The sequence below is a fragment of the Schistocerca nitens genome, chromosome 2 (assembly GCF_023898315.1).
Source record: "Schistocerca nitens isolate TAMUIC-IGC-003100 chromosome 2, iqSchNite1.1, whole genome shotgun sequence".
NCBI lineage: Eukaryota > Metazoa > Arthropoda > Insecta > Orthoptera > Acrididae > Schistocerca > Schistocerca nitens.
This window is the reverse complement of record NC_064615.1, coordinates 657,471,393-657,484,533: the sequence shown is the minus strand read 5'-3', so window position 1 is coordinate 657,484,533 and position 13,141 is coordinate 657,471,393. Positions and strand designations below refer to the sequence as shown.

General features: G+C 43.0%; 1 protein-coding gene across 2 annotated transcripts in view; it reads left to right on the top strand.

Annotated features, from left to right (window-relative positions):
• LOC126234543 (protein takeout-like) overlaps window positions 1-9,921 on the top strand; it is a 54,383-nt gene extending 44,462 nt beyond the window's left edge. The window contains exons 5-6 of one of the 2 annotated variants that reach the window (XM_049943238.1): window positions 3,667-3,816; window positions 9,657-9,921. In XM_049943238.1, coding sequence (XP_049799195.1) covers window positions 3,667-3,816; window positions 9,657-9,811 — 305 coding nt within the window. In that variant the 3' untranslated portion in view covers window positions 9,812-9,921. The remainder of the gene's footprint in view (window positions 1-3,666; window positions 3,817-9,656) is intronic. The other variant, XM_049943239.1, reaches the window with a different exon arrangement.
• Window positions 9,922-13,141: the final 3,220 nt, after the last annotated feature.

The following is a 13,141-nucleotide window of genomic DNA, read 5'->3' as shown; positions in this document are numbered from 1 at the left end:
GGGTATATTCGTAATAGATGGTATGTCTTGCGACAGTCAACCGATGTAATACTTAGAGTTTAGCAAACAATGGGACGAGTCACCTGCTTCTCTTCCGGTGTGCCCTTTGGGTCAAATCATATGATCAGATCTTTTTCTTTTTTATTATTTCGAATTTTGTAATGGGCGCTTACAGCAAGGAATAATAACGTTCTTTGTAATAGAATCTACATATGTAACGTGGTGGCAACGAAAAACTTTATGTAGATATTTAGTGTTTGAAAATAATCGTTCTAATATAAAATGAATCTCTAAGACGACTATAAATACAAGATACGTTTTTTTATGTGTTTCTATGATTCAACGATGGTTGAGAACCACGTTGTTCCTAATGCAAAATGGAACGACTTCGTTTTCAGTGGGTCAACAAGAGGAAAGTAACAGTGGTTGTGGAGGAAAAGAGGCAGCAGGTGTGGCCAAAAATGAAGGCGTAAGGCTAAGATGAATCATACTTGACTACGGCTGCGAGCAAAAAGATATGTCAGGGTGGATTTGTGGTTGTTAAGTGGGAGCTGGCCGAAGATTCAGCGTATGAATGGATAAGGCGTGGAGATGAATCGCAGGTGGCATAAAGTCGTAGCGATGCAACAGGATTCGTAGATCGCGGATTAGTGTGAGAGATGAAACTTCCTGGCAGATTAAAACTGTGTGCCGGACCGAGACTCGAACTGGGGACCTTTGCCTTTCGCGGGCAAGTGCTCTACCAACTGAGCTACCCACGCACTACTCACGCCCCGTCCTGACAGCTTTCCTTCTGCCAGGTTTACTTCTGGCAGAAGTAAAGCTGTAAGGACGGGGCGTGAGTCGTGCTTGGGTAGCTAAGTTGGTAGAGCACTTGCCCGCGAAAGGCAAAGGTCCCGAGTTCGAGTCTCGATCCGGCACACAGTTTTAATTTGCCAGGAAGTTTCATATCAGCGCACACTCCGCTGCAGAGTGCAAATCTCATTCTGGAAACATCTCCCAGACTGTGGCTAAGCCATGTCTCCGCAGTATCCTTTCTTTCAGGAGTGACAGTTCTGCAAGATTCGCAGAAGAGCTTCTGTGAAGTATAGCCGGCACGGTAGCTCAGCGTGTTCGGTCAGAGGGTTAGCAGCCCTCTGTAATAAAAAAAAAAACTGAGTTAATCGATCAACAACGAACATAAATGGATGTCTTACGACGTCCGCCCCGAGCAGATGCAACGAACGAAAGCGAACAAAATGAGATTTTTTTTAAAAAAAGTAGGTAGAGCACTTGCCCGCGAAAGGCAAAGGTGCCGAGTTCGAGTCTCGGTCCGGCACATAGTTTTAATCGGCCAGGAAGTTTCATATCAGCGCACACCCCGCTGCAGGGTGAAAATCTCATTCAGTGTGAGAGATATTTAGCCTCCGTTTTATTGTAGGGGTCCCAAGGTGCTCCGGAATGAGAAGCAGGTGCGGGAAATGGGTGACTTATGTGGGCTACAATTTTCGATGGTATGTGGACGCAATTATGCAAGACGAAAGGTATATGTTGCTTCCGAATAAGTGGCTTCCGGAACACAGAGCAGCTATCGATGAACAGTACGATCCCCACCACCCTAGATTTCAATTTGCAAATCTTATAGAATGCACCATTCAATTTGGAGTGCATCCCTCTAAGTTAACCTTTTTGCAACAGATACGTATGAAATTTACTCACCCCGAAGACTACCTTTGTAAAGGTGGTGGAAACGTCGGTTTTCATAGTAGATTTAGTTTCATAATGACACAACCTAGTGCCCAAAGAACTTTATTCAGATAGATAAAATCGTAACGCGTGTGGCTAGTCTGGGAGACCCACCTGGGGGCACCCGGGATGCCTGTTGCATATCTTTTTAGTTGACGTCACTTAGGCGACTGGCATGTCGATGAGGATGATATTATTACGAGGGCAACACAACACCCAGTCCCCATGCCAAGAAAATATCCGACACGGCTAGAAATCGAACCCGGGCACCTTGCATGACTTTGCGCCGCACTGACCATTCAGCTAAGGTTCAAATGGTTCAAATGGCTCTGAGCACTATGGGACTCAACTGCTGTGGTCATCAGTCCCCTAGAACTTAGAACTACTTAAACCTAACTAACCTAAGGACATCACACACATCCATGCCCGAAGCAGGATTCGAACCTGCGACCGTAGCAGTCGCACGGTTCCGGACTGCGCGCCTAGAACCGCGAGACCACCGCGGCCGGCATTCAGCTAAGGAACTGGACATTCACATAGGTGATACGAAGTAATTAACGACATTTAGATGTATGGTAAACCCTTTACGACAATGTATTTGTATCAGGGACACTGATTTTGTCCTCATCTGCCATGGATTACATCAGTCATGTTGTTCACAGATCGGAAAGTAATGAGAGCTTCGTGGACGTGGAATATACCAGAAAATGAGAGAATGTGTGTGCTAGGATTTGATTTTCATTCCACGGAATATACCAGAAAATGAAAGAATATGTCTGTTTAGATTTGATTTTCATTCCACAAGTCCACAGCGAAGTGATTTTCAAGGATAAGCTCGAAGTAAATTTCGACCACAACAGAATAAAATAGTCGTCAGAAAGAGGGAAAAACAGATAAGGAAATTAGGGAAAAACAGGTAAAGCAATGTAACGCGCAGTACTTAGATACCACCGCAATTAAAACATTCAGGAATCATATATTACACAGATATTTCATTATGGAACATCTACTCAACAATTATTCTTCATTAGACTTCCGTTTTGGAAATACAAGGAGTTGGCCACTAATAAAACTTTCAGTGCTGAATGATATAGTAATTTACTATCGTCCCTACCGAGTTACTGAAAATGCGTGCCCCTGAGTCATGGAAACCATCTTTTACTTTGTAAACCTCCTTTATATCCTGATATAGACTGAATTTATTCCTACGAGTAGTATTGTTTCAACTTACTGAGGTCTCGGTTTTGTAATGGAAGGTACTATTAACGAACATTTTCATTAAAGAATAGGCGTACTATTATGCCACTTGGTATAACCAGCTTTTGTGTAGCACGTTTCGAGTTCACACCACAGCAGTTCGAACTCGACTTCAAAAAACGTTATTTTAGATTGAAGAGCTGCCCAAATTCGCCCGCGGTTAATCACCAAGAAGTTTTAATCAGCACAGAATGCCCACTTTTTAATTTCTAAATCACCGGTTCATGATAATTTTTGCATTGCAAATAAATGTTTCGTTAACTGTTTGAGAATGTCTGTGATATATTTCCCCCAGGTGAATTTACTGCCAAATTTGCCTTACTAAATTCAATACTAATTTCATCCTATCGACTACTTCTCTCACATATATTTTATATATCCTGGGGAAATTTTTTCACGCCTTCTAAGCCGCATCTAATGATTGTCTCTCAAGAAAAAATTAAAAAAAAATGTGTTCAGCTACTAACTAACGTCGGAAGACTTCGTACATGCCATTTCAAGAACACTATTGATATGATTAACTGTAGGAAACTATCTCGATGTTGATACTTACAGATGTGCATTGAACGACTAAGATATAGTGAAAACTGTCCATGGGTCACTGTTAGCAGTCACAGAGGACAACACTTCTGCTCATGCAGCTGGAGATTTCGGATTCTATGCAACTACATCATTATCTTGCAGTTGGTTTGGAAGCTGATATGGAGATGTGGGGAGAGCCTTTGGAGCGAGAAGGAGAAGTGTACTGGGATATCAAGAACTTCACAGTCAAGATGGATGTAGGAAAGATCTACATACAGTTTGGCAACCTGTTCAATGGTGACAAGTTGCTGGGTAAGTGTGCAAAAGTTATTGATGAAACTATTTTTTACAACTGTGTTAAAATAATATTAAAACGTAAGTGTAATGTCCGTTTTCTGAAAGAGATACGCTAGGTATTATATCAGCAGAATATACGATCGACCACCTAAAGGAATAACTTACTTCACTTCCAATTCGTAATCACATAAAGGTAATGTACTTTAGTAAAACGCGAATTCATTATCTAAATTGCCACAGAGGTACCTAAGAGCAAACGTCCTTTATAATGAATTGATGACGTGAGACAGAAAATGACCAGTTCACTCAATTGCGACGTCGCATTACTGTATCACATCCCAGGTGCTGACTCCACTGTGTGGGTAGAGTTGATCTCTACTGCAGAAACTAATCACACAAACAAAACTGTCTGTACTGCTACGTTTCTTATGGTTTCTGATTACTGGAAAATAAGCTGTAATGGCACCATGCTTAATATCTTTATGTTTATTGTTTACTGCAATGGTTTATTAGTATTAAATGTCCTTGCTGCACCTATCACGTTAATTGTAAAAAATTGACACTATCCAGCACAGTCTTTGTTTGAAAAGCAAGTGACTGTTCAACAGTTAACGGAATAACAGCGACGTACTCGTAAATGATGTCGCAGAGCACCGCGCCAATTGTGAAACATCATCTGCAGTGTTTCTGTTTTCATCACTGTGTACAGTATGAGCTGTAAATATAATTAGAATCCTATGTGGTGTGTGGTGGGTAGTCAAACCTAGTATCGTACTCAGCATATACACAGGGTGGTCTATTGACAGTGACCGAGCCAAATATCTCACGAGATAAGCATCAAACGAAAAAGCTACACAGAACGAAACTCGTCTAGCTTGAAGGGTGAAACCAGATGGCGCTATGGTTTGCCCGCTAGATGGCTCTGTCACAGGTCAAACGGATATCAACTGCGTTTTTTTTAAATACGGACCTCCATTTTTTATTACATATTCGTGTAGTACGTAAAGAAAGATGAATGTTTTAGTTGGAACACTTCTTTCGCTTTGTGATAGATGGCACTGTAATAGTCACAAACATTTGGCTCACAATTTTAGACGAACACTTGGTAGCAGGTGGGTTTTTTAAAATTATAATACAGAACGTAGGTACGTTTGAACATTTTATTTCGGTTGTTCCAATGTGATACATGAACCTTTGTGAACTTATAATTTCTGAGAAGGCATGCTGTTGCAGCGTGATTACCTGTAAATACCACATTAATGCAATAAATGCTCAAAATGATGTCCATCAACCTCAATGCATTTCGCAATACGTGTAACGACATTCCTCTCAACAGCGGGCAGTTCGCCTTCCGTTATGTTCGCACATGCATTGACAATGCGCTGACGCATGTTGTCAGGTGTTATCGGTGGATCACGATAACAAATATCCTTCAACTTTCCCCACAGAAAGAAACCGGGGACGTCAGATCCCGTGAACGTCCGGGCCATGGTATGGTGCTTCGACGACCAATCCACCTGTCATGAAATATGCTATTCAATACCGCTTCAACCGCTCGCGAACTATGTGCCGGACATCCATCGTGTTGGATGTACATCGCCATTCTGTCATGCAGTGAAACATCTTGTAGTAACATCGGTAGAAAAATGCGCAGGAAATCAGCATACATTGCACCATGTCGATTGTCATCGAAAAAATGGGGGCCAATTATCCTTCCTCCCATAATGCCGCACCATACATTAACCCGCCAGGGTCGCTGATGTTCCACTTTTCGCAGCCATAGTTGATTTTCCGTTGACCAATAGCGCATATCATGCCGGTTTACGTTACCGCTCTTGGTGAATGACGCCTCGTCGCTAAATAGAACGCGTGCAAAAAATCTGTCATCATCCGGTAATTTCTCTTGTGCCCGGTGGAAGAACTGTACACGACGTTCAAAGTCGTCGCCATGCAATTCCTGGTGCATAGAAATATGGTCCGGGTGCAATCGATGTTGGTGTTGCATTCTCAACACCAACGTTTTTGAGATTCCAGATTCTCGCGCAATTTGTCTGCTACTGATGTGCGGCAGCAGCTAAAACACCTACTTGGGCATCATCATTTGTTGCAGGGCGTCGTCGACGTTGTACATGTGGCTGAACACTTCCTGTTTCCTTCAATAACGTAACTATCCGGCGAACGGTCCGGACACTTGGAATACGTCGTCCACGATACGATATCGACCTTTTCCGCAATTGGTAAACTGTCCATTTTAACATGGGTAATGTATCACGAAGCAAATACCGACCGCACGTGAGGAATGTTACGTGATACCACGTACTTATACGTTTGTGACTAATACAGCGCCATCTATCTCAAAGTGAAGAAAGTGGTCCAACTAAAACATTCATCTTTCTTTACGTACTACACGAATATGTAATAAAAATGGGGGTTCCTACTTTTAAAAAAACGCAGTTGATATCCGTTTGACTTATGGCAGCGCCATCTAGCGGGCCAACCATAGCGCCATCTGGTTTCCCCTTCTAGCTATTCATGCTAGACGAGTTTGGTTCTTTCTAGTTTTTTCGTTTGATGTTTATTTCGTGAGTTTTTTGGTCCGTTCACTATTAATGGACCACCCTGTATAGCACTATTAAGTACCAAAATCAACAATGCCTCTTTCATGTATTACAATACAATATATGCAATTTTAAACAAGTTGGAAAATTGCAGTACACATGCACAGGACACGCTTAAGAGGAATGACATCAACTGCATCGAACGCTCTCTCGGTAGAAGCATGTGCAACCCTGCTTGATCCATAAGACAGCTACTGGCAGATGAATATTACTTAAACAGACTGTCGACTGATGAGCATCCAGCAACCTTAAGCATAGACGCATTCTGTATTGTGGTCAAATATAACTGTAGAAGACCTATCACCTCAACCGTTTACCCCAGTCACTAGTTACGGAATTATTTTGAAATCTAACATATGGTCACTAAGAGGCCTCCAGTGTATGAATGTGATGTAGCTTGCTGAGAAATCCTGACTCTCCGACATATATTGTATTAGACTGAAGAGGGGCAAATTTGCTTTAATTCAGTTGTAGACTTAGATTAAGACTGTAAGCAATTATTTTGTGGAATATGCAGTCTGAATTTCAGAAAAAAAGTAGGCATGAAGTACAGAGAGCGAACGGTTATCAATAAACTGCCGAGAAAACAGACTGCAGTCACAGGGGTGAAAGTAAATGAAACGGAAGTAGTAGCTGAGAAGGGAGTTTTTGGCATAATACCTATGTACAATTGCATGCAGTTAAGTAAACCAAAGAGATAGATGCAAAGCTAATTTATGTCCTTCCAGAAGAGATAGAAACTGTCCCTGGTGACAGAGTAATTGTGTGAGGGGCAGGAAATGACGTGAGACAGCAATTGAATGGAGAGGATGATAACTTGAAGAAAGGTTATAAGATGAGCAGTGACACAATTGAAACAAGGGTAATGAAACAGACTCGAATTAAATCAGGCAATGCTGAGTAAATGAGATTAGGCAATGCAACACTGGTGAGGCTGATGACCTCGATGTTGAGCGCCTATAAACCCCAACACACACACACGGTATTTGGGCAAAAAAATTACTGACAGTGATCAAAGTCGAGAGAATATACACTACTGGCCAAATATACACTACTGGCCATTAAAATTACTGCACCAAGAAGAAATGCAGATGATAAACGGGTATTCATCGGACAAATATATTATACTAGAACTGACATGTGATTACATTTGGGTGCACAGATCCTGAGAAATCAGTACCCAGAACAACCACTTCTGGCCGTAATAACTGGCTTGATACGCCTGGGCATTGAGTCAAACAGAGCCTGGATGGCGTGTACAAGTACAGCTGCCCATGGAGCTTCAACACGACACCACAGTTCATCAAGAGTAGTGACTGGCGTATTGTGACGAGCCAGTTACTCGATCACCATTGACCAGACGTTTTCAATTGGTGAGACATATGGAGAATGTAGTGGCCAGGGCAGCAGTCGAACATTTTCTGAATCCAGAAATGCCCGTAAAGGACCTGCAACATGCGGTAGTGCATTATCCTGCTGAAATGTAGTGTTTCGCAGGGATCGAATGGAAGGTAGAAGCATGGGTCGTAACACATGTGATATGTAACGTCCACTGTTCGAAGTGCAAGGGTCGTAACACATGTGATATGTAACGTCCACTGTTCGAAGTGCCCTCATGCGAGTAAGGGATGACCGAGACGTGTAACCAATGGCACACCATACCATCACGCCGGGTGATACGCCAGTATGGCGATGACGAATACACGCTTCCAATGTGCGTTCACGGCGATGTCGCCAAACACGGATGCGACCATCATGATGCTGTAAACAGAACCTTGATTCATCCGAAAAAATGACGTTTTGCCATTCGTTTACCCAGGTTCGTCGTTGAATACATCATCGCAGGCGCTCCTGTCTCTGATGCAGTGTCAAGGGTAACCGTAGCCATGGTCTCTGAGGTGATAGTCCATGCTGCTGCAAACGTCGTCGAACTGTTCGTGCAGATGGTTGTTGTCTTGCAAACGTGCCAAACTGTTGACTCAGGGATCGAGACGTGTCTGCACGAGCCGTTACAGCCATGCGGATAAGATGCCTGTCATCTCGACTGCTAGTGATACGAGGCCGTTGGGATCCAGCACGGCGTTCCGTATTACCCTCCGGAACCCACCGATTCCATATGCTGCTAACTGTGATTGGATCTCGACCAACGCGAGCAGCAATGTCGCGATACGATAAACCGCAATCGCGCTATGCTACAATCCGACCTTTATCAAAGTCGGAAACGTGATGGTACCCATTTCTCCTCCTTACACGAGGCATCACAACAACGTTTTACCAGGCAACGCCGGTCAACTGCTGTCTGAGTGTGAGAAATCGGTAGGAAACTTTCCTCTTGTCAGCACGTTGTAGGTGTCGCCACCGGCGCCAACATTGTGTGAATGCTTTGAAAAGCTAATCATTTGCATATCACAGCATCTTCTTCCTGTCGGTTAAATTTCTCGTCTGTAGCACGTCATCTTCGTGGTGTAGCAATTTTAAGGGCCAGTAGTGTAAAAATCAGACTGGCATAGAGAAATTTGTTAATATTTATTATGTATCTAAATGCCAGGAAATCTTTGTCTAAAGATACGTACCATGCTTGTAGCCTTAACACAGAATTGAAACGTGGACAACAAACTGTGCACACAAGAGGAGAACAGAAAGTTTTGAAATGTGAAGCTACAGAAGAACACTTCAAAATTATATGGATAGATTGAACAGCTAAAAAGGAAATACTGATTCAAAATGAGGAAAACAAATTTATGGGTAGCCCAACTAAAAGAATGGATGGTTTAATATGAAACATCCTGAGTCAGCAAGGAACCTAATCAATTTAGCAATGGAGTGAAGCACGTAGGGTCCCGTGTCACTCTTACTGCCACCGAAACAATTCCCTCTGTGCGCGGTTGCACACATCTTCCATTAAACTCTCCTCTCTATTAGTTTCCTGAAACCTTTGAGGGAGACCAGGTCATGAACGTTGCAAGCAGGTTCAGATAAGAACTGGTTGCAGTAAAATGCAAAGATGGAGAGACTTGCATAGGACAGACTAGCATAGAGAGCTGTACCAAACCAGTCCTTTTACGGAAGATCACAACAATATGTCAGTTGAAAATGGTACAGCCACCTAAATCGCGTTTGTCAGAAACAGAGCCAGTAGCAGTCCAGGGGGAACACGTTGTCATCTTTGAAGCTGTAAGACCGTATACCGAGATAAGCAGAAAACTATTTTCGTAACTGTTATGTGTTCTATTGCAGGTGACAACATGAACAAGTTCTTGAATGAGAACAAGGACCTGTTGGTGGAGGACCTGAAACCGGAGATGGAGTTGGCGCTGGCGGCGACGGAGATGGATGTGGCGAGGCGGCTGTTTAGCAACGTGCCCTACAACTCCGTCTTCCCCACATCATGAGCGTGCGTGGGAGCGTACGTGTGTGCTCCACTCAGTTGTAACAGGAGGAGTCCGGAGAGCCCCGTCTCACTCTTACTGCCACCGAAACAATTCTCTCTGTACGCACTTGCACACATGTTATAATAAACTCTCCTTTCTATTGGCTGCTTTCATTGATGTTTCCTGGGTATACAAAAAAGATAAAACTTTGTTGTGAAACACATCTCACGCTATAAACCGTATTGACATGAGTGGAAAGGACAAATAATGACGCTGTTACAATATTTGTGGAACCGAAACCTATTATTGCTGAGGCAAATTTGTGTAACTCATTTTGCTATTCTGAGGTACCAGAGCGATACAAGCAAGTGCCTTATATGCAAGGTGTTCACTCGCCTGCAGTGTGCCAGAGAGAGGACGAATAATCTTAGCAAAGCTTGATGGAAGTTGCCGATGATGACAGATATTACCTCCCTAACAGCTGGCCACACAGCAGCAGAGTCCCCTGTCAGCCATAACGTCGTGCTAGTTCCAAAGCCATGTTTCACAGATCCGGCCTGCCATTCTCAGTTCAGAAGTTTCCCACTTGCCTGGTGGTGCCACCTGTCGGATCCTTTAACTTACCCTAGTTAGTACTATCGGTGTGGAATTGACGAGAAGTCTACGGATTAAAATTGATAAGACATAAAATATTATTTTCTAGGAATAACTGGCTTGGCTTCGTATTTTCGTGTCCTTGAATCGAATGATACGCAGGTTGTAAGCAGTTAATAAATTCAAAGATGTCGCCGGCCGGGGTGGTCGAACGGTTCTAGGCGCTTCAGTCCGGAACCGCGCGACTGCTACGGTCGCAGGTTCGATTCCTGCTACGGGCATGGATGTGTGTGATGTTCTTAGGTTGGTTAGGTTTAAGTAGTTCTAAGTTCTAGGGGACTGATGACCTCAGATGTTAAGTCCCATAGTGCTCAGAGCCATTTGAACCATTTCCAAAGATGTCTCGGTGCGGTGGCCAGAATGGCGCTGTAACAAAAATGAGCCAAGTGGGCCACATTTCCATTTTGTAATCTGTCAATAGCATATTAAAGAGATTATAACGCAACATCATTGGTTGAACGAAATAAATAATTATTTATATTTGTTTTCATGATATGTACATCTTAACAGATCAAAACCAGGAGTAAAGGAAGTGACAGAAGGCGAAAGACAGACAAGTAATAGAGATCACATCGCAATGTTATCCCATTTCTCCATGGTTTGGAACGCAATAAGTTCGTATTTTAAAAGTACACCCCTTTCTTTGACATGAGTGGCTCACTGCATAATTAATTCATTACATTGAGTAACAGTAACATCAGTAATACAAGAAAAACAAGAAAAAAATAATCATATGTCGGTATAATCTGTCCAGAGATCGGTAGCCTTAGTGTATGGGTAAATTGGCGTAGTTTCCTTAATTACTCGCAGGCCAAGAGCCACTTTACATGTTTGAAATGCCAAAAGGTACAGATGATGGATTTCAGTAACTACCACTGTGTCTCACCGAACGTTCATTGTATAGTGCAGCGTTATGTCTTTTAATGCAGTACCTTTCCGGACTTCAGATTTTGAAACTCATTTACAAAAATGGTTCAAATGGCTCTGAGCGCTATGGGACTTAACCTCTGTGGTCATCAGTCCCCTAGAACTTAGAACTACTTAAACCTAACTAACCTAGAGACATCACACACATCCATGCCCGAGGCAGGATTCGAACCTGCAACCGTAGCTGTCGCGCCGTTCCAGACTGAAGCGCCTAGAACCGATCGGCCACAACGGCCGGCAAAACTCGTTTACATCTTCGAGGGAAAATTAGTATGGACAATAGCAGGAGAAAACTTGTCGTTGTCACCACCTGTACGGATGTACATCTATATCAGCATGAATACTCTGCAAATTAAATTTAAGTGCCTGGCAGAGGGTTCATCCAACCACCTTCACAACAATTCTCTATTATTCCACTCTCGAACTGCGCGCGAAAAAGAACACCTATATCTTTCAGTGTTAGCTCTGTTCTCCCTTATTTTATTATGATCATCATTTCTCCGTTTGTAGGTCGGCGACAAAAAAATATTTTCGCATTCGGTGGAGAAAAATGATGACTGAAATTTCGTGAGAAGATTCCGCCACAACGAAAAATGCCTTCGTTTTAATGGTGTCCATCCCAAATCCTGTATCATATCCGTGACACTCTCTGTCCTATTTCGCAATAACACAAAACGCCCTGCTCTTCGGTCAACTTTCTCGATGTACTCTATTAATACTATTTGTTAAGGATCCCAGAATGCGCAGCAGTACTCCAGCAGTAGACGGACAATCTTATTCTCTTTAGTAGATCTGTTACATTATTTTTCTTTGGTTTGCCTTCCCGCCAACAATCGCAACGTGTTCTTTTCAATTTTGTGAAAAAAAGTCGCACAAAATGAGTAAAAAAATTGCCGAGCGCCACTCTCCAATCATATGGGTCTCATTCAGTCTCAGAGCTCTTTTGACTGACGACTACATGAACTACTTAAGCGTAGTTCGTACATTTTTGGGTGAGTACATTTCACAGCGGGTGGAGCAACAAATTGTACTTTAATGACATGTTTCCATTACATTTATAAATGAATGCACTGTGACACAGTATTGTGCGAAACGATTTCACTACTCTAAAGACTGCTTTTCTGAGTTGTCGGCATCCATCTGAGGATAGTGATTTTTTGATATGCTAGGAAGAGAGAGTTTTTGATCTATGTAAAGTGCAGCAGGTCATAGGACTTCTACAGTAATGGACATAGTACAGCTATGCGTAATACAAAAATCAAATTGGTTCAAGCGAAATTTTATTTGTGTATACAATTCATCCTCACCTTTTCTGCATCCTTCGGTAGCGTCCACCCCTTTGCCACGTGACTGAGAGTGGCGGGGATCGACCACTGCTCACTTGCCTTCGGCACGCGGATGACGTGCTCTCATGAGTAGCCTTTCGCCACGTACAGCACGTACGGTGCTGCTGGCAGTCCAAAGTTCCAATGCTGTACGGATGACATTGTAAAGAAAAAGACAATGCATACTAGGACAGCCGGCCGCTGTAGCCGAGAGGCTCTAGGCGCTTCAGTCCGGAACCGCGCTGCTGCTACAGACGCAGGTTCGAATCCTGCCTCGGGCATGGATGTGTGTGATGTTCTTAGGTTAGTTAGGTTTAAGTAGCTCTACGTCTAGGGGACTGATGACCTCAGATGTGAAGTCCCATTGTGCTTAGAGCCATTTTTAGAGCCATACTAGGACATGCAAATGATTGTTGTTGAAGCGTAACCGCATGAAATTAGTAGG